The following is a 25,275-nucleotide window of genomic DNA, read 5'->3' as shown; positions in this document are numbered from 1 at the left end:
GTGCCTTGACAAAGGCCACGTATTCAGTCATGGGCACAAGCTGTTAAAATATCAGTATTGTAGTTTGGAGAGGAGGGTTGCACAGGAGGATTGGTTAAAATGGTGGGAAGTTTTTGCTTGGGTTCTTTTTTGCTGCTCTAAGAAAGAAGGACTTCACATCCAGGAAGGTGGAAGTGCATTCTATGTGTTTAAAGTGTTTATCTTGATTATCATCATAGGAATAAATCACAATGTGTAGTAGCTATGTGAACACTTATTCATATGTTGAGAGATTTCCTATGTAGGAGGAGACTTGCCACTGAGTTTCCTCACACAAAGCTAAACACATACTTGAATATTTGTAGGACTAAGGTCTAAACCATCTAATTTTTCAGTCTGTTAAAATGTGTTACTTTTGTTTACAGTAAGATGAACGGAGAATCTTTTGGCACTAATCTTGGTACAGTGTACCACCTCAGTGTTACCAGTTGTCTCTTCAGTAATCATTATATGTTATGTTCCAAAAGCATGGAGCTAACAGAAGGATGCCTGAGGAGGTTTTAGCTGATGACAAGGTATAAGCAGATTCATGTTTTTATTTGCTAGCATGTCGGTTTTGTTTTGTTTTGGGTTTTGGTTTGTGTGTTTGTTGGGGTTTTTTTGTTGTTTTTTTCTCCCTCCTCCCCCCCCGGGATCAGACTAGTGTTGTTAGGGTACTTGTATTTGCCATTGTACTAGAAGTAGTTGTCATAATGTAAATGAATAATTGGCAATTGATTTTTTTCTGTTTGTTTGTTATTGGCATTTTCCTACAGGAGGGACTAATTGATGGTCATTATGTGTGACATGAAGTTAGTTTTTGTTTTCAACTCCCTCCTGCTCCCGCCAAGAGGTTTGTTATCTCAGTAGGGATCCTTCTCATCTTGCTTTTAACAGAAAACACTGGAGAACAGAGGCATCTATAATAGTTTTTTTATCCTTTTATATTTTTGTGCAGAGTTTTATGGAGACTGTATTGCAAAAATGGGCTTTAAAAAAGTAGGAAATTAAGAAGGACACAACATTTTTCTAATTTTCTGAATTCGGTATCTACATGAAAATGCATTTTGTGAGTCAAACAGCTAGCCAAGGAAACGAAACTTCCGATACCACCATCCTCATTACAGCTTGGCGGACATAATTTAAGTAAAATAAAGCTTGGCCAGAGGGTCTTTCTTCCTGGGTTCTGAGCTAAAAATATGCATACCGTTGTCCTTAGCTCGCCAGCAGGTGACCACATACTGGCCAAGAAGTTCTGGATGGGCTTGCCAGGGCAGGGGAGCCCTGTGCAGCTCAGTGCCATGCCCAGGCTCCACGTGAGCGGGCGTCCGGATGGGGCATGTGGTGTGGTGACACAGAGCCTTGCTGATAATTGCAGCCTGGCCCTGACTCGGTCAGAGCGAGCTGTACTAATGGTGGTAAGGCTCAAGATAAGGTACAGATTCCGTGCCTCTGAACCACCTTGTTCTGAATGCTCTGAAAAGCGAGCAATGGAGTGAAACTGTGGCATCTGCCAAAGTGACATCTAGATTTCTTGGTGTGGAAGATTGGAGATAGTATAAAATTACCATCAGCAAGGACTTGGTTGTCCAAAGTCTCAGACTGGTTGAGAAATAGTAAGCTTAAAGAGAAGTCCCGTTTTCTCAGTGAAAACTCCATCCCTAGATGCTGCCAACAACATGAGAGCTGGCAGCTCTGACAGCCTTTCTGCTACTTGTGTGCCCAGGGCACCTGTCTTTTACTTGAACCTACAGAAATACTCCAATGAGAGAAAGTTTCTTCAATAGAGAGTTGAATTATTATTTGCTGACATGTAGTTAAGTAGGTATAACAGCAACTAGCTCCGGTAATGTGTATTTATAGTGTATATTTTATTATACTGTACAGGTGTTTATAAAGTACATTGAGATCCTCAGGTGAAAGCTGCTGTATAAATGCAAGCAATAATTATTGTTACACATATAGAAGAATAAGGACTTCCTGCCAGTAGCCCTTCCTCAAGGGGGAATTTAATTTATTTATCTGCAGTAATTTTATTGCAGTCTCTCTTGAGATTGGAATGTGCAGTATTTAAAGTTGATTTAAACAAGAGGGATACTCACTCTGCAATCCACTAAAACCAAAGGGATGTGCTTCTACCTTCTCTTTGCTGGACGCTTAGTTATACACGCATACAGAATAAATCTCTTTCAAATTGTCGTGTGACTTCTGGTTTTCTCTGAATGAGAAGAGATACCTTTTGCCTCCCTATTTAAGGCAATCCCTTTGCACATTTGTCTTGTTTCAGGATGCACTTATTTGCACTTGCTTATCCCTAGTTTAGGGTTACGAGTCTTATTTAGGAAGGATGTACTTCACGTGCCAATGTACGATAACCAAACTTACAATACAGTAGCAGCTTCTTAACAGTAACGACCGCATTTGTGTTAAAGCAGACAGGCTTACAGTCCTAACATCCTAAATGGACGCTATTAATTCAGATGTTCATGTAAAATAATATAGCTTCAGAAAGGTGTGTCTCAGCCCTCCAAAAGAAGAAAAATGTATTTTCCTAATGTACTGGTGGATGGATGTTTAGAATTGCTGGTACTCAGCCATAGCATGTATTAAGCTCAGTAATTTAATGCAATAATTAAAATTAATTTAGATGAAAGAAATATTTTGTTTAAACTTAGGATATATGTTAGCAAAAGCATAGTTTCTGTCGATACATCTATTTTTGTCCCATAAAAAGTTACAGCAATAACACTGCATAGCGTCTTCAGAAGTATTTTAATGTATTAACAGCAGTAGTGAGATGAGAAGCTTTTACAGCTCGTTTGAGTGGTTTACCATTGGACAAACAGGTGGCAATTATTGTACTTGGAAGAATTAAGTGGATCATTTGAATGGAAATGCTAGTTCTTCAGTGAATTCCCTTTTTACATCAATTGTAGCATATGTCCACGTTTTTTCCGACAGTAATGAATTTCCTGAGGTGGTTTCCCTTGTGCTTTTGAATGCGAAGTGTTAAAATCCAGCGGGAGAGACCTGTAGCTGACCTTTCATGCTAAATGTGAAAGGGCTGCTGCAGCCTTTAAAAGGCCTTTGTGCTTCTGGGCCTCGTGGGAAGCTCCAGTTACCTTCAGACTGGATCAGCGGTCTCAGGTACGAAGCATCAGTTATGCAGAGTAACTTTTAAATATTTTTAATAGTGATGTCTGCCTTCTATGATAAGTTGAATCTGAAAACATCTGTTTGTGCATGCAACACATCTGGCTTTATGGTGCATTCTGTCCCTTTCCCATCTGTTCAGGAGTGAAAATCACCAATGCCTATGATTTGTCTCTATTCAAAGACCTTTTTGTATTTAAAAAGCCTGATAACAAAATCAACGCAGGCAGTATAACTGTCCAATAAAAAAAATTTCTGCAGCCATTATACAGGCTTCAGCCTTTGATAACACAAGGCTTTCTGAGTAGACCTTTGCATTTGATTAATCCTGATACTTGTATCAAAACACATGTGGTAAGATTTTCAGTTTCTACGGAGAGGTGGTCAAATGTCAGCCTGTGATCTAAATTTAAATGGCAAATCAATGTTCTCTGTATTTTTCAAAAATTACATTTCTGATAGCCTGCTTTATTCTTTCCAGAAATCTCTGATTTCTTGCTTTTCTCTCATCTCTTTGAGAAGGGGCTGTGCAGCTTCTAGGTCTGACTGGCATTATGTAGTGCCCGGTTGGTCAGGCAGTGCAGGTGCTGGCGTGCTGCTTTGTATGTGATCGACGTTAGTAGAACTATCCGGGAGAGAAAGGTGTAAAAATGGGAAAGGGGAGAGTGCGGTGGGATCCTGAAAATTCCCTGGTTAATATATGCTGCAGGTGACCTGAGCCGGATGCTCATAGATTACCTGGGCTTAAAGGTAAACTGCTGTTCTATGGAGGAGAAAGCCATTGAGGGTTACAATGCAGAAATACACCCGTGTAGAGCATAGAAATACATAGAAACCGCACCTGCCAGAGGAATTCCCTGCACTGCAAACTGTGCATTGTTGGGAGAATGTTAGGAAAGTATCGCTCCACAATTGCTCCTGTTTTATACTCTATCAGAGACGGGCTATGGAGCTCGGCAGAACTTCTTGTCTGATCTCATCTGGTACAGCTGTTCTTATATTAGCTGAATAATAAAAAAATCCAATTTAATTCATGGATTTATTGTACTTCCTATTATATGTACTTGCTATAATAACTATTGCCTAGTTACTGACGACTTCTATTTCTAAAAAAACCCCGAAAATGGGGTATAATTGCAGAGGTGTTACTGTGAGCTCTGGTGTGTCTAAAAGCACGCAAGAAGGCAAAGATTTCTTGTTAGTAGAAAGTGTTTGAAGTGAAATTTCGTTAGGAATGAGGTGACTAAATCACAGACATTGTTTTGAAATTGTGAGTTCTAATGTTTGTAGAAAAATTATCTGGCTGATAGCAATTATCTTCGCACTAATTGTGGGAATATGGCAGGCAGAGAGACATAAGGAAATGCGGTAGGTGGAGAGAGATGTTACGTGCTTGGAGAGACATTGCAAGAACAGAGAAAAAAATTATAAAAGTAGGAAATATGCCTTACTAATATAATTTCACATTTGCACTGGGATCCGATAAACATTTACATTCTAATATTACTGTAGTCATATCTATTTTAACAGACTTTGTTTAATATACTTTCTTGTCTAATCACTCTATCTGAACAGTTAAAAATCACATTGTGAATGTTTTAGGTTGAAAATTTCAGTGCTTGCTCAAAGTCTAATTCTTCTAGATGATTTGAACAAAATAATGCCCTTTTGGAAGCACAAATAGTAATCTTGCCTCTATTGTTTGAAGGAAGAGAATTTTGTTATTTATTAGCTTAAGAGCTACTTCTGAAGTATGTCCACTTTCAGTTTTCTAAAATACTAGATTGTATTCGAACCCTTCAAGTAGGTTGTTATCTGTAGCAAGGACCAAAAGATGGTATTCAAAATCATTCATTCAGAAAGCTTACAATGCAGCAGGAGTCTGATCATCAGGGTGTGCGTCTTTGTTACTCACACCAGTATTATTATCCCTTACTTCTTATGTAAACAATTTGCAGTTGCAAAAATGGGGACCAACAGCCATTGTAAAATAAAATTAATGAAACCCATGAAACTGAAGTGGTTTATGAAACCTGTTTCAGAGTGCTTATAAGTTATATTCCAAATCAATGAATCCTCGAAAGTGTGTTTTATTCTGTCTTAAGAAATGAAATAACAAGTGGGAAGAGTTCTGTCCAATTTGCAGTCAAGAGAGACAAACCTACAATAGAGTATCTTTGTATTAGAGGTAAGAAATTATCATTTTTGCCTTCTCTTGGAGCTTAAGTATAAGGTAAAATGCCTTGATATTGTTCCTAAAATGTTGGAAAAGGTGAATATATATTTTTTACAAGTGTATAAATACTAAAATTATGAAACTATCCGAGTCTCCTTGACACTTTTCTCACTACTTAAAATACATCACCAAAATAATGCTCAAATACAACTTACACTGGAAAAAAAAATATGTGAAGTGTAGAGCCTACAGCCATCAAATGAGAAAACTCACAAGCTCAGTGTTTCCTTCCTGATCTCATTGATTTTTCCCACGGTATTGGGTTTATGTGGCAAGGTTTTGGTAGCTGGGGGGGGGGGGGGGTGGGGTTGCACAGGTGGCTTCTGTGAGAAGCTGCTAGAAGCTTCCCCTATGTCTGACAGAGCCAATGCCAGCCGAGCCCATCAGCGATAGGGGCACACAGAAACTGCAGCTGGAGAGAGGAGTGAGAAGATGTGAGAGAAACAACCCTGCAGACCCCAGGTCAGTGAAGGAGGGGGAGGAGATGCTCCAGGTGCCGGAGCAGAGATTCCCCTGCAGCCCGTGGGGAAGACCCTGGTGAGGCAGGCTGTCCCCCTGCAGCCCAGGGAGGTCCACGGTGGAGCAGATCTCCACCTGCAGCCCAGGGAGGACCGCACACCAGAGCAGGTGGGTGCCCGAAGGAGGCTGTGACCCCGTAGGAAGCCCGTGCTGGAGCAGGGTCCTGGCAGGACCTGCGGATCTGTGGAGAGAGGAGCTCATGCTGGAGCAGGTTTTCTGGCAGGACTTGTGGCGCCACGGGGGACCCACGCTGGAGCAGTGTGCTCCTGAAGGACTGCACGCCGTGGAAGGGACCCATGTTGGTGCAGGGGAAGAGTATGATGAGTCCTGCCCCTGAAAGGGATGAAGCAGCAGAGATAACGTGTGATGAACTGACTGTAAACCCCATTCCCTGTCCCCCTGAGCCACTGGGGGGGGGGGTGGGGGGGGGTGGTAGGTAGAGAATCCAGGAGTGAAGTTATGCCTGGGAAGAAGGGAGGGGTGGAGGGAAGGTGTTCTGAGATTTGGTTTTATTTCTCATTACCCTACTCTGCTTGATTGGTAATAAATTGAGTTAATTTTCCCCAAGTTGAGTCTGTTTTGCCTGTGATGGTAATTGGTGAGTGATCTCTCCCTGTCCTCATCTCAGCCCACAAGCCCTTTGTTATATTTTCTCTCCCCTGTCCACCTGAGGAGGGGGAGTGATAGAGCGGATTTGGTGGGCACCTGGCATTCAGCCAGGGTCAACCCACCACACTGACTTATTTACTTTTCCCTCTGACAAATGTACAAGTGAAAAGATTGGTGGTGATACTTCAGTCCTCCCAGAATTTACTAGGCGATGGATAGGAATGAAAGGTTGTGAAATTATTTCTTGGTGTATCTTTAGTGTTGCCTTCAGCTCCAGCTTGGTACTTCAGTTTGCTTCCAGCTGTTTTCTACCCAAAGTAAAATGCTTCCTGGCCATGTGCTGCCTCTATTTCTGTCAAGTGGCGTTAGGAACTGGTGTTGAAAAGACAATATAATGCTCTCTACCTTCTGGAAATTCCTTTCTACAATGAACCATCCTTAAAGGCCAGCTGTGCCCAACCACACAGCTGTTTCACAGAAAAAACAATAGCTTAAAGCTGCTTGTGTCAAGACCAAGAATCAGATCCTGTAAATTTATGAAAGATGAATGCTATGGTAGACTTTGTGAACATTTTTTTATACAAACAAGATTATTGATAATATAATAAAAATGAATTACTTTTTAAATTATAATAAGCTATACATATAGGTAGCTAATGCCACGTTTAGTACTATTCTTTTAAGTTTGTGTTCCAGTCAACCAGTGCAGTGACCAGCCTAACCTCCAGCAGGAAATGATACATTTCATTATTCCTTATAGTACAATAAAGCTCTTTATTTACGGCAAGCATTAGTTTTGTAGTCGCAATGACAGAGTTCATGTGTTAGCAGTGCATCAAGGCTGTCCTTCCCGCCTTGTAGTAGTTATCCCTGAAATTGTCTCGTTCTTCTGTTGTCATACCTGAACATATGGTACATCTGTCAGAGTTAGAAGGGAGACTCTCAGCCACAGAGATTCTCCCTCCAACCGGGTGTAACAGAAGAGACGCAAAGTTCATAAGAAGTTTGCTTTTCTTATGAAACTCTAGTGAGTTAGTTCCAATTCCTACCTGCGAATTTCAGAGGATTGTAGTTGACACTAGAGTATTGTAAACATATCAAATTCTTAGATGGTTTTACAGATCACTTTTTTGAGAAATGCTCACCTGAGTGCATTTTGTACAGTGTCATTTTCCTTCTGGAGTGCAGGTGTTACATCGTCTTCAAGAAACTGATGTTCTCTAAAGAGAAATTTTCAAATATTGTCTCTGAAATTCTGCATGTTAAGCATGTGCAAATCAGGCGGGCAATTAGATAATTAAAATAGTATTATGTGATTTGTATGGTTGAATATAGGCTACATCCTGAGTAAAAGTAAGTCATTGGAAAACTGAAGGCAGAGGTAGCTGTAGGTTGTGTAGTTAGAGCAAAGTGGTCTTTCATTTGTCAGATGTTCTAGACAGAAGTGTTTGTGATTGAGCTTGGATTGCTATGCTTTTCCTAGAAAGTATGAAACAAATGGGCACAAGGAATTAATTTATTAGTAATAGTTCAGGATAACATTTCAATGTTAGAATCTGAACTTCTTAATAAAAAGTCACTGTTAAGACTCCAAGAGACAGAAAGCACATGTATTTTAACAGACAAAAGCATTTGCAGAATCCTTTATTTTTGTTAAATTCTGTGTGAATTTTATAAGACTCCTTTTAGTGTTGAAGAAAATGGAGGATTAACTGTCCTAAATTATGGGAAGTGAAAAGAAATTAATAACTGTTTCTGTGAGTATTTCTGTTTCAGCTGCCATGGAACAAAGCTCGATTTTTCTTTCATGTTGCATGGATTTGTGATCTACTAAATGGAGTAAAAAAAGTGAGGGCATCAAACTCACTTTCTTATGTGATATGTCAGATAAAATAAAACTGAGCCTAATTCATTATGATTTATAAACAGATGCTCCTGCATATGTGCATGTGTTTGTGTATTTATGTACTGATACATTTTAAGAAAAGATTGCCCTCTTGGTAATGATTCCAAATAATTATTTGTGAAAAAAGATCCCAACGTGCAGGCACCTAAAATTGTTAGTCGCTTCTGAAAAGACTGCTCTTCAGTTCCCACTTCCACCTTTGAATTCCCACCAAGCCTTCTCCTCCTCCCCAGTGTCATGGAGGACCAGGCACCTCAGTGTTCAGGAAGATACAGTCATACAGATCTTTCTAATTGCCAACACTGAATAAATTCACATTCACTTATATCTGTGAAAAACTGACAGATTGTGCTTGTACATTTGAGCTTGGACAGTCTCTTCCATTTCAAATTTTGCTTTGTTCTCAAGCTGGAAAAAGGTCTGAGTCCTTTCTATTTTTCAAACTGGGAAATAGCCTGTTTTCCTCGGGGGAAAAATTTGTAAGGGAATGCAAAATGGTCTTCCAAGTCCAAATAGTCTTACCATGGGCATCAAGTATTTTGCACTGATCTACAACAATATTTCTAACCAGTAATTCAGCAGGTCAGCTGAAAACATAAGGCAAAAAAACCTGGCGCAATATCAGCACAGTTAATCTTTTGTAAACAGCTTTCCTTTGTGCAGTGATAACTTAGATGCTTGCACAAAAAGACAAGTCGTTACTGAACTATAAAAAGGGGAATTTTCTTACTGCTTGTCAAGCAATGCAGTAATTTTGAAAGACTAAACATCAGGAGAAAAATCTTTGTGTTTCATGTATCACAGATCCATAACGTGAGCATAGGTATAGTAATGAATGCTAGTTTACTGAATTTAAATTAGCAAAATCCAAACTTAGCTTGACAACTTTAATAAAATACTTTAACCTGTAAACAATAGTTGTTTGTCGCTGTCATTATTTCAGCACATCTGCAATATTTAGCAGTTATACAAGCGCTGAAGTCTTCTGGCATTTTCCAGAAATGCCTGCATAACAATAAACCCCTTCTTTTCCTCAGTGACTCACGATTTTAGACAGTAAGTAAGTCTAGCAGGTATTTGACCGTGTGATAAAACTGGTATAGATTTGCTTAAGTCACCAGCAAAACCCTCATGAGTGCACCTTTCCTGATGATGGGGTTGGCTGGAGTGATGATCATATCAACTAAACTGGAGTTAAAAAGGCAGTAAAGAGCCTGCTGTGATTGGCACATCCCTAGCTTAATATCTATTCCTTTTGGATGTTTCTCTGTAATTCAGCTGTTTTCTGAAGCTGAGTTAATCACATTAACAAGCATTCCCATGTTTGGATAGAAGTACAAAGCTACTCAAGGTGATTTTCAGTGCTTTTCTTTTGGATCTAACGTTTGCTAGTTACCTTGGTGACCTTAATATATTGCACTTGTACGTGAGCTAAATTCTTTAACCGGTGTATCCTCACAAGATGTTACTTATGTGAGGTTTCATACAATGTTTTTAGGGGGTGAAGTTCACATCTGTGTTCTATGGCCATGCAACACCAAGTTCAGTGGTGGTCTAAGAGCCCACTCAGATGGGGCAGCAAGGAATGCTGCTGACTTAAATCAGACTGGTTTTCAGTCCTTTGTCTTTAGAGGTGTCTGTGGTATTGATACTTAGAATTTCATCAGAAGATGGTTGCTTCCAGGATTTAAAAAAAAAAACAAAACCAAACCCACCAGCTGTTACACTCTAGTAAGCTGAAATTTGATGGTAAAAGCGTGAGAAATGAACGTGAGAAAAGAGGGTTAAATACCTTCTTATTCAAGACAAGTTATACATGTTTCATGTAAAATTAAGAGCTCCTAATCACATGGTACATCTGTGATCAGGTCACTGTTAATTTTGAGAGCCACCTGGTTCAATATAAGCTTTGACCTTTTTCTTGGTCTAAATTTCACTACAAAATAAAACTTCAGACATTTATTATAGAAAAATGCTGAGAGTCATGAAGACATAATACAGTTTGAACAAGCAGATTTCAGCATGAATGTAATACGAAATGTGTGTTTCTCCATGTGAATGTCCTAACAAATGTGATTAGGAAAATATTTTTTTTTTTCAGTCAGCCTGAATTCGAGGGACAGAGCTCAAAGGAACAGGTTTTGAAGGGGCTTGTTTGCATGATTTTCTGTACTGAAAGCCAATTTTTTTACAGTATAATATATCCTAATAGTTTGGGGCTTTGTGTACTCTTTCATAGGGTTACAGGTTAATGGCAAACCTCTGGTTAGGTAAGTTATTTACAGGAGAGGAAGAGGAGAAAAAAGGGGTCAAAAGGAGGTCTGTGTCTATTCTGGATATTGTAGTTTTTTCTTGGAAAAAGCAGGCATGATCTTATGTAAGACAGGTTGTGGTAGAAGGAGCGAAGTTAAGGGGTGAGTGATTTATCCCCTTGCTTATTCATCTGTTACTGGATTTCTGCTTTTGACCTGTGATACTTGTTGGGGTGGGACTGTCTTTTTGTTTGTGCAGTGCTAAGCCCTGTGGCCTTGAGCTTCTGGGGAGGTATGCACAGCCACCCAAATACATGAACTGGCTCTTCCCAAGAGTCGTTCAGAGACCTCCAGGGAAAAGTAATGGAGTTTCCCTCTTGGCCTTGGCTATGAAAGAAAACTGTGGAAGATGGCCATGTGAAATACTCTTCTTCTGACAGCACTGCAGGAGAGACAATAGAAAAGTCTTTTTCCACCTAATTAGTGATGCTTGCCTAACTGGCGAAGGTTGACGTTGACGCAGTGGTTTTTCTTTCTTTTCTTTTCTTTTTTTTTTTTTTCCCCCTCCTGTGTTACAGATATACGTGGACTGCAGGGATTTCTCGATCAGGCCTCAAGACTGGGACTTGATGTGTCATTGCAAAAAGTGGACAGGAACATCAGCAGAGTCTTTGCCAACCTTTTCACTACCATGAAAACAGAAGAGCTGAACCGCTATCGGGACACACTGCGAAGGGCTATCTTACTTCTAAGCCCACGGGGAGCCCAGACTTTTATTAATGAGGTCAGTGCACGGTTGTTTTTATCATCAAAATTTCAGGAACATATATGGTGATTTATGTGATACCTTACCACACTTTCTGAAGGGGTAGATTTTGACAATGCTGCTTGGTAAATGCCAAATAAGATTCTCAGACTCTAGTGCCAGAGAACTGAAGTATCAGGTACTCCATGTAATGCATACTTTGTGGTTAATGCAAATGGGATAGCACGGGCCAGATGGGCACGTTCAATATAACATACAGCTCTATGGGGCAATTTTGTTTTTCTGGTTGTCTTCCATACCAATGCTTTTGACCTGGATTTCAACCACTGTCAACAAGTGACCAGAAAATCTAGTATAGTCTATTAGAAATGAAATATCATGTGTCTGAGAGAGTCGCCTTTACTGCAGGAATCTCCAAAGTCATGCTAAAAGGGCACGTTGTTGATGTTGGAAAGCTGAATTGCAGACTTTTTTATCCAAGTATGATGTAGGAATTATATGTTTGTCTTTTTTTCTTAATGGTTTCTTGAAATCAGCGAGGCTAACTAGGACAGGGAGGGAGCTGTTGAGCAAACTTGTAATTAATGTTGTGCTGTGGGCTAATTTTTGGCATTAATTAGCTTTATCCAGTTTTTTTAATATTAAATAATGAATTATTTTACAGTGCTTTATACGTCAGAGTTGAGGATGAGAGTTGTATGCTCAGTGTAACTTTACATGTGTTCGTTAGCTAAGAATCTGGCAACAAAGTAGTTGGTTTTTTTTGTTTGTTTTTTTTTTTTAGCTAACCAGGGATAAGACTGAGCCAAGAAATTAAAATTTGGATGAGACCTCTTTCTAGTTATCAGTTTTGCTGCATCAAAGCCTGCTAAATTTAAAAAAAAAAAAAAAAAAAAAAAAAAAATCAACTTAAATTAGCTCACTAATTTTTTTATGATTCCAGCAAAAGTAAATTCTCCACATTTATCTTCATTGGCGATTTTTAAATTAATAGGGTAAATTTTATCATAAATAAATGAGGCAAATGGGTAGCTTGGGAAAGACTAAGCACAGGGACAAATCCTGCTCGTGTTTGTGCATATACAGGGATTTTCAGCAGAGGAATAAGGGAGTACTTGTCTCAGAGTGTAGTAAGCTATACGCAGCTGGGTCAGTGGTTTTATTTGCTTCATAGCAGGCCTCCAGCACAAATACACATTGGTTAGTTTTCCAGTGATTCCTAACAAAGTATCCAAACCAGGTATTAAAAAGAAACCAACATGTGTGTTTTACTCAGACCCAGGCTGGGTAGAAAGTCTGTCCCCCTTCAGTGCACAAGGCTCCAGAAATGTTCGTAAGAGTTAATGCATGCACTGTCAGGACCCTGCAGGTCTCTCGAGTGTAGGGGCTAGTGTATTTAACTGTTTTACTACTTACTTCACCTTAAAGCAGTGGGTATTATAGGCATTAAAGCTAATGATCTTGATGTATTTCCAGATCCCTGCAGGAGTTTAACTGTGGGCAGAAATGAAAAGTAATTTATTTGGCAATCTTCCTATATTGAATCTTGATTGATTCAAAAAAGCTTTATAAAAGAAAATTTAAATCTTAGAAAGGAACTCTCAAAAGGCTTGAGATGCGAGGTGCACGGTGTAGGGAAGAATCTTTTGCTAGCGGAGGCTGGGCTTACCTTTTGTAGAGAGTTACAATAATAGTGATTCCTCAATATCTCTGTCAACAAGTGCAACTAATTATCTACAGCACAATTTCAGAGAGTCTAGAATAATAACTTTCAGCTTGAATGAAATACATATTCTTACATAGTTTACAGAAATACATCATTCACAACGTGCAGCAGTAAGTGCCTTCAATGGGTTTACATATTTCCAGTTAGTAAATATTTCATGCTGTAGGTACTGTATACCTATATACTGACCAGTATTGTTACCAGTGTGGCTCTGCACCTTGGAAATTGTTTGAGGTTTTGAAACAATTTTCTGTTTTGGCAAAAAATTCTAGGTCTCTCAAAAAATGTAGGTAGTAATCTGGGAAGAAAATTCAAAGACTTTATTTTTTAATGTTGGGTATATTTATTTTCATCTTTTCTATTTTAGCTCAAGTTACAAATAAGAACTTAAGAACAAAGAGAAGAAATTGGATTTAAAGCTTTTTCCCCATAACTTTCTGGAAATGGAAAATTCCACATCAAAAAGAGGTTCCTTGTTAAGATTTTCAGTTTTGCTGAGTTGATATTTTGTAGCAGGGGAAAAATGACTGAAAAACTTCAACTAGATCTTATTAATGTCTATTGGCTAATAACATATCTTCATAAAAAAACAGGTGTTGCACACAAACCCTCCCGGGGAGTGCAGAACAAAAATAAGAGGCTTTCTTGGACAGCGTCTGGGTTATAAACTCTGATATGAATGGTTTTAACAATTTTTTCTTAGCACAAGTCATAGACATCAGCCATTGGAAGCTGGCACGAGATTAATTTTGCCTGTTTTGATATTGCAAGTGATCCATTTTTCCTGCTGAAAATATGGATCCAGATTTCAGCCTCACTTATCATCTCTTGGGTGGGCCAGAGAGATCTCATCTGACTTTGAATGCACAGAGTTAGGAGACTGTGACATCTCATATGTGAAAAACTTTCTAAATCCTAGAAGACCTCAATTTTAGGATTATTTCATTAATTTTTGTTTAGGCGTCAGTTTCACTTTACTGGCTTAGCATCTTCAATGCATGTTTCTGTCGTGTCAAGCAGCAGAATTTACTGACATTTCATAAGTTTTCCAGGTTTAATATTGTGCTATAAAACTGCTCTGACTGTAAGAATAGAGAGAAGAAGAGAGGGTAAAAAAATCTTTTCAATGGTATAGGTATAAACATGGAATCAGCCTTTATTCAGAAAAGAGAAGGTAAATGCACTTATAAAATGTTGGCTATCCTAGCTTTTGCGTTAAAAGGTCACTTTGGGAATAAAGCAAACCTAATCTAAAGAAAGTGTGTCCCTCCTTAGTAATTTTGAGAAAAATATTCCCTTCTCCACCTGCAAAAATCCCTAATGTATGTGGCCAGGTGCCATAGTTCAGTTTCTATGCAAAAGCAGTCTCAATTGTAACAGGTATGCATGCAACAGCAAAAATGATTTGATGTTTTGAAGACTATGTGATCTCCTTGCAAGGCAGTATATAGGAAGAAAAGCAGAAAAACTAGTAATTCAGAAATGGGAAGGAGATTTATTACTTTCAGCTATTCTGTTAGTCTCCTTGGCATAGACACAGGATCTGAGACTCAGAAGGCTCCCTCTTTACGACAGCCAGATTTCACCTGCCTCTTCCACTTACCAATGGATACATTTTTTTGGTTGCAAGTAGAGGTATATTTGTATGAGTTGCTTGTGTCATCAAGGGCTCTACACTACACAGTGACACGTGGAAAACGGTTCAAAGAGAGGTGACAAAAATGATAAAAGGACAGGAGAGCATGACCTATGAAGACAGGTCTCAGGAACGCGCTATGTACGTGCTATGTTCCCTGCCTAAGGGAATAGAACTGAAATACTTGAGAAGAAACATGAGGAGGAGCAGGAGGAAGACTTATTTAGGGTGATTATGGGTGATCCAACAGGAAGCAATAACCCAAAGCTAAACAGGGAATGCTTTCTAACAGGGAGGTCAGTTAGACAATGTGAGCGCTTGGTGAGAGAGGTCAGTGAGGCATCGTTCTTCAGGGTGCTCAAGAGTTCGCTAGCTAAAACACTTTGGTAACTTAGTCTAGCAGTCTTTCCTGAACTAGTTTGAAGGATGTTCTAGATGACCCAAGGGTCCTTCTGAAGGCATGTCAGGAAACATTTGTTGTGTGAATAAATTCAGCCTTTGTACATTTTGTATACAACATATTTGAAGAGGAGGAAAGAGATCTTGTAGTTTAGTGTTTCTCAGTTTCCTATTGCAGACGTGCAGTAACTATTAGCTGTGGAGGGTTTGTTATTTTCTTCTTCAAAGAACACATACAGTTTGTTTGGGATATGTATTTTAATGAGATTTTCCTTAAAACCGTAGGTGATATCTGTTGCTTTATAGACGTCAAGCATCCTACTTTCCAGTATTATTACCTTTACTTTTGAAAACCAGTAAAATGGAGGCTGTAACACAGTTGCATGTGGTTATTGATTTGAGAAGAGAAGGAATTCCTGGCTTTACAAACCCTTTAACTCAGCATTACTCGTTTTTTGGCAGCTTCACTGAAGTGAAAAATGTTTCTGTTTAGGTGCATCTTGGAAAATGATATCATTACTTGTGAGTGTATCCTGCCTGTAAGCTAGTAAGCTCACTGCAATAGGTTGCTGGTATATATGCATATCACTGCAGCATACCAGCTGAAAGCAGAACTCTGCATGCCTAGTATAGTAAACAAGTTAAAAAAATGAATAATAAAAGAGAGCAGATTAATTGCATTAAAAATTAATGATAAAACACTGTATCATTGCAGCAGGGTTATCTGAATCACTGCAATTCCAATCTGAGCTGAAGCTATAAACTTCCAGTATAATACTAAGTTTGTTAAACAGTTATAATTTATCTCTGCTCTGTTTATCTAGTCACCTCTGTGTCCCTACTGGAAAGCAAAGATTGTTCTCTGTTTCTCCTTTACCCTAGTTCATGTGAAATATTCTGACTGGTCCTTTAAAAACAAAACTAGATATTCTGCTTTTGGTTTAGGCTTTTGGGATCATTTCACGCTGATTTCTGGCCTGCCTTCATTCCTGGTCATTGAGGATGCTGAGTACCGCACTCCCAGAGTACTTCCAGTTGGCGCTTATTTGTGAACAATGCTCCAGACTTCTCTTTTTCCTTCTGCAGTTGGTGACATGCTATTACTTGACTGGAGCTGCAGGAATTATTTATACCATCTTGAACAGTCTGCACCCACAAGCAATTGTATGAAATAGTTTTTCACAGGAAGCAGAGACCTTGACTTTTCAGAATTTAACAGGAAAAAAAAAGCTTAATACTAATTTTCTGGTACTTGGCATTTCATATTGGCATACATCTTTTTTATTTATGTTGCAAATGTTCAGCATATTAGTCCGTGTCTCTGTTTTATATACAGTATATAAACATCTTGAAATATTGGTGAATAATTTTGGGAAAAAAATATTAAGCCTTTTCTGTTTTTAGAAGGCAATTTCTGTGTTTAAAGAGCTGGTAGTGATTTGCGAGTGCTGGTAACAGAACTATAGAAATAATACATTCTTCTTTCAATAGTTCAAGTTAAATTATACCCACCTTATTTTTTTCTAAATCCTCCTCTGGTTTTCTATTTCTTCCTCTGAGCCAAAATCTTGTCTGCTATTGTTGACACTTGCAGTGCAGTAAGACTCATTGCGCTTAAAGAGAATAAAAATGATAATTAAAACCCATGCAAACCTCATTAAACTGCTAAAACCTAAGTGAAAACAAAGCCTCCCATTTTGGGATAAATTGGTTTAGAAGCAGGTTTCTTTCTACTGGGCCAAAAAACCCCCAAGAAGCATATTTTGTTTCACTATGATTAGTCCAAGCTATGGGGTCACTGTGAGAATATGTTTGGAACAATCATTTACATATGTCGTTATAGATTTGTAGGCACTGTGAAGGGTGTGTGTGGGGAAATCATAATTTGGTGAATAAATGACTTCAAGAATTGCTTACATAGCTTCATGTAAATGACATTCCTTTTACTACTGCAAGTACGTTTAAGTGACAATAATTTTAGAAATCTTTTTTTTTTCACTCCACTAATACTGTTGCATCAGATTTTGAACCTGAATGTTGAAATAATGAGAAACACGAGGCTTGAATCTAATTTTTTACATCTCCAACAATAACTGATAGCAGTTTTGTGGGGCTTTGTGGGTCAGTTGAGAAAAAAATTATGAAAATTGAATACATTAGCAAGAGTTACACAAAGTCCTTATGAGTCTAGAAACTGCTTTACTAGCAGTCTTACTAAGTCCCTCAATGTCAGTAATATTTCTGGTCCGAAGGAACTAGGTTTTTCAGCTCATATTTTGAGTCTGATGACTGAGCACGCATTTATAGGGGATGATTTATTTTAAAATGTCATTAAATCTGTAAGTATAGGAACTGGGCATTTCTCTTGCTCCAAAAGTTTGCTCCTCAGTGTACTTTTGGATCCTTGTTTCATTGCAGGTGTTTGGTTGCTAAAACATGACTCAATTCCCGAAAATTTTGCTGCTGTCCACAAGTAAGAATGTCAGGTCTAAAGGAAACTGTGCCAAATATCTGGCTGACAAAATTGTTGAAATATTTTAAATTAACTTTTGTCTCGTGAGCTTCATTAATTTTCTTTGTTGTTGTTGTTATTTTTCATTCATTAATTTTCTTTTTTTCATCCTCTTTGTTAATTTTCTCATCTATTATATTTTTATCTTTCTTCAATCTCCCTGTTAAATGTGGAAGCTGCACAGCATGGTGCAAAGTAAGCCTGTTCACATGGGAGGGCCCTGGAAAAGCTGACATGTCCGTCCAGTGGAAGGCGACGGGATGCAGAGGTTGCTGTTCATGTCCTGGAAGCAGGAGCTGGTGTTACCGTAGCACCGTGTTGGGGTTCATAGGTTTCTCCTTCCAGGGTAACCCCAGGTTAACTCAGTCAGTTCCAGAAGTAGCTTTCTGCACAGATTTAACCTCAAGATTGGGGGATTCTAGCTGTCAGGAGGGCTTGTATTTATGGGCTTTTTTTTAAGGAAGAGGAACTATTAATGACTTGGAAACACAGAATTGTTGTATTGGGCCACATGCAGTTCACCTTCTTTAGGACTGGCTTTAATAGCACCCAGTGCCGGCTTTTGCAAGAGCTGAGACAGAACAACTCTAGCGAGCACTGAAAAACCGAGGCTACCAAAAACTAACCCCACCTCCGCCTACTCCTTCATGGCTGTTTTTTCCAAATTATTTTACTTCAGATTTCTTGTCTGGCTCCCAGAATACTGTGCAATTTAAAGATTAAAAAAATATATATATTACATATATATGTATTTTCAATGTAGTGGAAAGTTAGGTTAAATACTCTGACGTATCTGTGGTCATTATAATACATAAATATATGCAAAATGTTTCTCTAAAATACTGCAAATCTGCAGATGATGTTATCATTCCCAGCAAGGATAATTTTCTGCAATTTAGGTATAATTTACCAGAAAGCAGAGATTGCTAATTAATTATGGATGATTAATTTTAAAATATGCTCCTGCATTTGCATTTCATCACTATACCAGTGTTTGCCCATTGTAAGACAGTAGCAGAAACAGTAGAGGTACATGAGAAAATGTGTTTGCCTTATGAAAATCAGAAAAAAATAATGGCCATACAAAAGCTATCTGCCATCTTCCAGTTTTACTTTTTCATATAAATTCAGTGTATTGTTCAGGTTACTATGCTAGGGCAGCTTGACTTTGAAGATTACAAAATACACACTGCAATTATTTTATATTCAATTTTTGAACCTTCAACACGAGTGTGTACACACCATAGTTACCCGTTGACTTTTTCTGTGGACACATCTGCAAGCTTCTCTAAGCACAAGGATTGACTTGGAGTGCAGGGCTCTGCACAGTCAGTCAATCATCTCTCCCCTAAAATGCATTTCTAGACCTGGTGTTCTGGATTAAGAAAAGCACTGACTCATTTCATTAGTTGTTTCAGAGGTTATAGAAGGCGGCCATTTATCCTTAGAAGGGATGAGTAATAATTGCTGATAATAATTTGCACCTGCTTTGCATCTTTTCACAGGAGGTTTTTAATCACTTTTAGGAGGTGAAATAAAATTATATTTACCCAAGACTTATTTTTAGTTTCAAACTAATTTGGAAAATGATTTAAGCCTTCACTAATTGCTTGAAGCATACAGTATAGTGCTGTCTGTGTGTGAGATAAAAGCTTGGGGAAGATTTACCGTGGTTTGAGAAGATTAATCCCAAGCAAGGTGTACTAGGACCGATGCTCTGTTTCTCTTCAAGTTATTTCTACGTTGGCTAGGCAGCGCACAGCCTAGGTGCGAGGGTTAACGTTGTTGATGCAGCGCTGCCCAGTGTGTAGGTGTTGTGGTTTAACCCGAGCCAACAACTAAGCACCACAGAGCCACTTGCTCACACCTCCCTCCCTACCCCACCCTCGGTGGGATGGGGAGGAGAATTGGGGAAAAAAGTAATACTTGTAGGTTGAGATAAGAGCAGTTTAATAATTGAAATAAAGTATAATAATAATAATAATAACAGTAATTTTAATGACAAGGTAGATAACAAAGAGGGAGAGAAATAAAACCCAAGAAAAGACAAGTGATGCACAATGCAGTTGCTCACCACCCGCTGACTGATGCCTGAGCAGCGATCCACCCCTCCCAGCCAGCTCCCCCCAGTTTATATACTGGGCATGACGTTCTATGGTACGGAATATCCCTTTGGCTAGTTCGGGTCAGCTGTCCTGGCCATGCTCCCTCCCAGCTTCTTGTACACCTCCTCACTGGCACAGCATGAACAGTCCTTCACTTAGGATAAGTGCTACTTAGCAACAGCTAAAACAGCAGCGTGTTATCAACATTATTCTCACACTAAATCCAAAACACGCTGTACCAGCTACTATGAAGAAAATTAACTCCATCCCAGCCAAAACTGGGACAGTAGGAGACAACACTGAATGTTATGCCCATTTCTTTACAGTCTAAAGCGTAGAGCTCCTAAAAAAAATCCAAAATAGAGGCTCAGGAGAGCTCTCTGGAAATGTAAGGAAAGAAATATTTGGGAACCTTGTTCATCAAGGACAAGCAGTTAGATCTGATTAAATTAAGCTTATAACTTGAGACAGTGTTGTAACTGTGCAATAAGATTGTCTTTTCCTCAGGCAAAGAGTGTTCTGTGTCAAATAAATAGAGCAGTATATCATCAGCATAAAGCATGATGTGTCAGTTCGTTCATTTACCTTTGTACCTTGGAGGGTGGCAAATACCTTAAAAATTAGCAAGGGTTTTAGAGTTGTTTGGAAAAGAGAGTATAGTCCTATGCTAATATTTTTTCCTACTGCTACTGTTACTACTATGGTGCTATTATAACTAGTATGCTTGTTATACTCGAGTGTCTTATGAATTGGGATGTTGTTTAACTAGGTGTTGTATGAATGTGTGTCCCCAAAGAATTTACGGACTGCAAGAGGTGACAGATAGAAATACCTGGGGAGTAAAAGGGATTGATGATGGATGTTGTTCAGTGACAGAAATAGCATCTTCATACCAGGATCTTAGAAATTAGCATTTAAAAAAAAAAAAAAAAAAAAAGGAATTTAAGATATTTGTGGAAAATTTTTTTATAAATAGGTGTAGCTGAAGAAAGGGGAAACCAAGGCCAAAATCTTGATTATGAATTTGAGGTAACCTGGAAGATTGGAATAAAAAGTGTATAGTGTTGGAAGTGACGATAGTTAGCATATCTTTGATGTGACAGATAACAAGGGAACTATTGAAACAATGTGAAGAGATGGGTGAAATGATCAAAGGAAGGGGTTAGAGATCCTCTCTGGGGCAGAAATTTCAGCAAGGTGTGAGAGGAGCTTGCAGTTCTTAAGGTCAGAAAGATGAACTGTAGCAATCAATATATAATGTCATCAGAGCTGGGAAAGGAGTTTTAGCATTACAGATGGGTAAAAAGAACTGTTTATTAGAGAGGTTGTATTTAACAATGCTGAGAGCTTTTGGGGCTTATCCTGGATGAAAGGCTTTGCAATAAGTAAGAGTCAAAGATGACACTTGGATTGTAGTCCAAATTGGCAGGTCTGATGTTCTGGCTGTCCATTTTGACTGAGAAAAAGGATTTCCTTTCCCTGAAGGGAGAGGGTTGAGAAATCTCATTATCCACATGAAGCTTATGAGGGTATCCACAAAGCAGGCTAACAATTTAGACTGAACAGGATATGAAAAATGTGTCATGGAGAAGTAGATCAAGACTCATCAGCATGTGAATGGCAGTGGATTTTTCTCTAGTTTGCTTGCTGGGTGAAGTTAGTGTAAAGAGAGGAGATTGCAGAATGAATGGGTGTGCGACCCTCCTTGGGAACTTGAAGAATATCACAGAAAGTATCCCCTGGAGAGGCTGTGCTGAAGGAGTGGCATAGGAAGAAACCCAGGAGAGATGTGCTGGGAAGAGGAAGTTTATCAAGAAGAAACATGATCAACTGTATTAAAACCACCTGACAAGTCAAAGAGAAGAGAGTAACAATTTTAGAGTTTGGCTAAGAAAAGTGAATGCCAGTAGAAACAGTTTCAGTTAAATGCAGAAGGTAGAAACCCGAATGAAGAGAACTTAGACCAAGACCAGAAGAGAAGGTTCAAGGCAGTGCATGTAAACCGTAGGTTAAAGGGGCTGAAGGGAGAAGAGAGAGGGAGAATGGGGTGATAGGTATAGACCCATGAAGGGTCTGACAAAGGAGGGGTCTAAAATACTTTCTGGCCTCAGGGAAGAGAAATGGGGTAAGAAGAAACTACTTTAAAGGTATATAAGGAGATCTTCTAATTCTTTTAATGGTACTGTATGGCAGGTCTCTTCAAAGGTACCAGGGACTCGAAGGCATTGCACGTATGGAGTGAAGAGAGACAGGCTGGCAGTGGTAGCACCTTGTTGCGGGCTGGGGCTTACATCATCTTTTCAGATGGGCAGTGTGTGGTCTTCAGAGTGACAAATTACCCTGTTTGCCTTTGAGTTCTTACCAGATACGCACTTTGTATGGTGTGCTGTCCTCCAACCCTTGGAAAGCTGTATATCAGTAGGCAGTAGAGATTTTACTCCCTGCTTTTGTTGTTGGTTGGTTGGTTGTCTTAATGAAGCAAACAGCAATGTGCAGAATTCCTTCATATTAGTCTTACTGAGAAAGGAGACAGTTTTCCAGGTTTTTGGAACATTTCCTTTGCCGTGTGAGTGCTAAGGGAATAAAAGCAGCTCTGACAGCATCCTCTGTGGGGCAGGACATAAACTGTGTCGTAAGGACAATTGCTGATAGAGTTTTAGTTTTCAGTAATGTCTTTTTACTGGAAAAGTCTTCATGCTGAAATTTTCATAGAAGGAAATATAATCAGGTTTCTGTACATAGATTTGCTGGGTTTGCCATTGGTTTTGTTCACTGCTTGTTCAGGGTTTTGTTAAGATACATTTTTATAACTTTTTTTCAGGGATCACTTTTCAAGGTTGATCTCTTTCTATTGAGGCAGGTACCTAATGATTATCCCTACAGCACATAAAATGTGGAGGTAAAGGATTGTTAGTCCCCTTTTTTCCAGCTGGGGCATGGGGGTACAGAGAAAGTAGGCAATTTACTGGGATCACCTGAAATGGGGACTGAACTTGCCCAAAAGGTCATCCTTTCGTTTGATACTGTCAGGTATGTATTTGCCACTATTGACCCCTAGTTGTTTCATTTGATGGAACTGATAGTCCTGTCACTCCAGTAATCTTTTTGTCAGACATGCAGCCTTTAACCCATACACACTGTGTCAAATATTAAAAGTCTCTTTGAATAGTGTGTGTTGGCTTTAGTTTCAGATAAATAATGCAGCTTGCACATTTAAATCACTGCTCAGGTAACTTTAAAAATCTGTATTTTATTTATTGAATTGAGCTCTTTCATTGTAATGGAGTTATAGTTTGCTATAGACCATGCTCTGTGAATGAGATCAATTTGTTTGGCACTGACCCATCCATTCAACTTGAAGCAATTAGTTTTAAAAGCTTTGCACTTAATTAATGTGTGTGCAAATAGCAATTGGATTCCAAGGACGCTCTTTAGGAAAGTACCTTGAGTGATTGGTCTTGATATATAATTCATATTTTGCTTCCAACTTTCCAAAGGAAAAAATCGTGTTAAAATTATTTCTAGATAATATTGAAAAGGGGAAAAAACCCAAGCCTTGAAGTATGACAATGACTTTGTGTGTTTAATGAAAGTATATTGACTTGAAAATATCACAAGTTCCCCCAACATGTTTTCCCATAAAATTATTGGAGTATAGAGAATATTTTGAGATGTACATCAGCACACTAAAAAAAAAATATCCCCAAACCAACAAAACAAAAAACATAACACCATAGTGTTCATTTTCTGAACTGTACTGGCATTCAAGATATTTTAAAAATCAATGTCAGTTCTGAATGCATCTTGATTTAAAGTCAGAACAATCTAGTAAATACAACACTTCAGCCTGGATACAGTTATGAATACTTAATAAAAGTAAGCAATTCAAGTCAGGCTCATCCCTGAAAGCTCACATAACCAAGAGGTACCCTAACACTGGAAATGCCACCATGTAAATAAGATGGTTACATCATCCAGGCCAAGCAAGCAGTGGAAGTGTCCGATCTGGAAAATGCGTGGCATGCAGGAGTGCTAAAAAAGCTACCAAAGAGAGAAAGTTGTGATTAAAAAGAGGACCTTAGGGTCTTGATGCCAAGCCCTCTTAAATCTTTGGGAATGTATGCCTGGGATTCTCACTGCCTACTTCCTTCATTAAGAGCCCAAAGTGCGAAACATTACTGTGAACAACACAATTGAGCTCCATGTAGTTGTCATGCATGTAGGATCCTGTGCGTCAGGGCACCTCCCCTGTCAGCAGCCACGACATCCTCCATCTTCCTTTGGGAAAATTTTTATGTAATGTATTAATCTGTATAGAATTCAGCTTTGTTTTTTTGGTTGGTTTTTTTTTGTTTGTTTGTTTGGGTTTTTTTTGTTGTTGTTGTTGTTGTTTGTTTTTTTTATTTCTCTAAAGAACTTAGAGTTTGCATAGGATTCTTCAGAAGGGTTCATGCAGCCCAAAACTTTGGAGAACCAGGTTAATCTCAGGTTCCTGGTCTCGATGCTCATAACTTCAGTTTATATTTACATCTTCACCATTTTCTCTCTTTCTCACTATGTTTGAATATGTTTTATACTTTTTTTAAACATATGTCTGGATTTCAAGAAGGATACTGTTTTCTGTGGTTAGAGATTATGAGCCTTTAAAATAATATTACCCATATAGTTTTTTAAAAGAAAAGTCTGTCCAAAGATCATCTCATTTTCACCCAAGTAGTTTTTATTTTATATATATACGTAAAAACAATTAATAGTTAACTACTTAATAGAGATAATTAATAAAAATTACATTTCATGCCAAACATGTTTGAGTAAAATATATATACTTATGTAGTATATATAATATATAAAAATATCTGTGTATCATATGTATTATATATATACACACACACACAACTTGCATGTTATACCATGCCCAGGTCAGTCACTTAAGGAGGAATTTGCATGTGTGGAAATATGGAAGAACAGAGTAAATGTTTGTGTTCTGTGCAGCTGGAAAAGGAATATAAAGATACTGGAGCAGAAATGAACCGAAAAGTGCAAGTTTCTCAGAGTTGTTCTGTTTCGGCTCATTGAGAACATTGACATTTCTGATGTGCTCTACTGATATTTGCAAATAGTGTCAACATCTTTCAGCGTAAATTAGGTGGAGAACTGTATCTTTAAAAGCCTGTTGGAGCTGGTTATTATTTCATGCAGGGGATTTGCAACGTTGATCAAATGGAACAGTGTAGAAAACCCACCTCACTCAGGCTCGTTGGCACTGAATATTCTGTGAACGGTGAAGACGCAAAAAGTAAAATGAAAAAAGGTCGGTCAAAGCCTGAATACAAGAGTGAGAAGGGAAAAGCCGCCCAAGTGCTGGCATCCTTGCAAAGCACAGAGGCCTCTTGGGGAACACGAGGAGTGCTTCAGTGTGAGTGATAAAGTCAGTCAGG

The 25,275-nt window shown here is 38.6% G+C and overlaps 1 protein-coding gene across 6 annotated transcripts in view; it reads left to right on the top strand.

Moving 5' to 3' along the window:
* Positions 1–25,275, top strand: part of GRID1 (glutamate ionotropic receptor delta type subunit 1) — a 555,275-nt gene that overhangs the window by 298,498 nt on the left and 231,502 nt on the right. For all 6 annotated transcript variants that reach the window (XR_007507329.1, XM_049810876.1, XM_049810875.1 and 3 more), the window contains exon 4: positions 11,272–11,477. Coding sequence is in view for 5 of the 6 variants with exons in the window: in XM_049810876.1 (XP_049666833.1) it covers positions 11,272–11,477 (206 nt within the window). In the remaining variant the exon portion in view is untranslated. The remainder of the gene's footprint in view (positions 1–11,271; positions 11,478–25,275) is intronic.

Source organism: Accipiter gentilis, chromosome 9, assembly GCF_929443795.1.
Source record: "Accipiter gentilis chromosome 9, bAccGen1.1, whole genome shotgun sequence".
In the NCBI taxonomy this organism is placed as follows: Eukaryota; Metazoa; Chordata; class Aves; order Accipitriformes; family Accipitridae; genus Astur; species Astur gentilis.
Note: the sequence above shows the minus strand (reverse complement) of the source record. Positions and strands in the feature narration are given on the sequence as shown.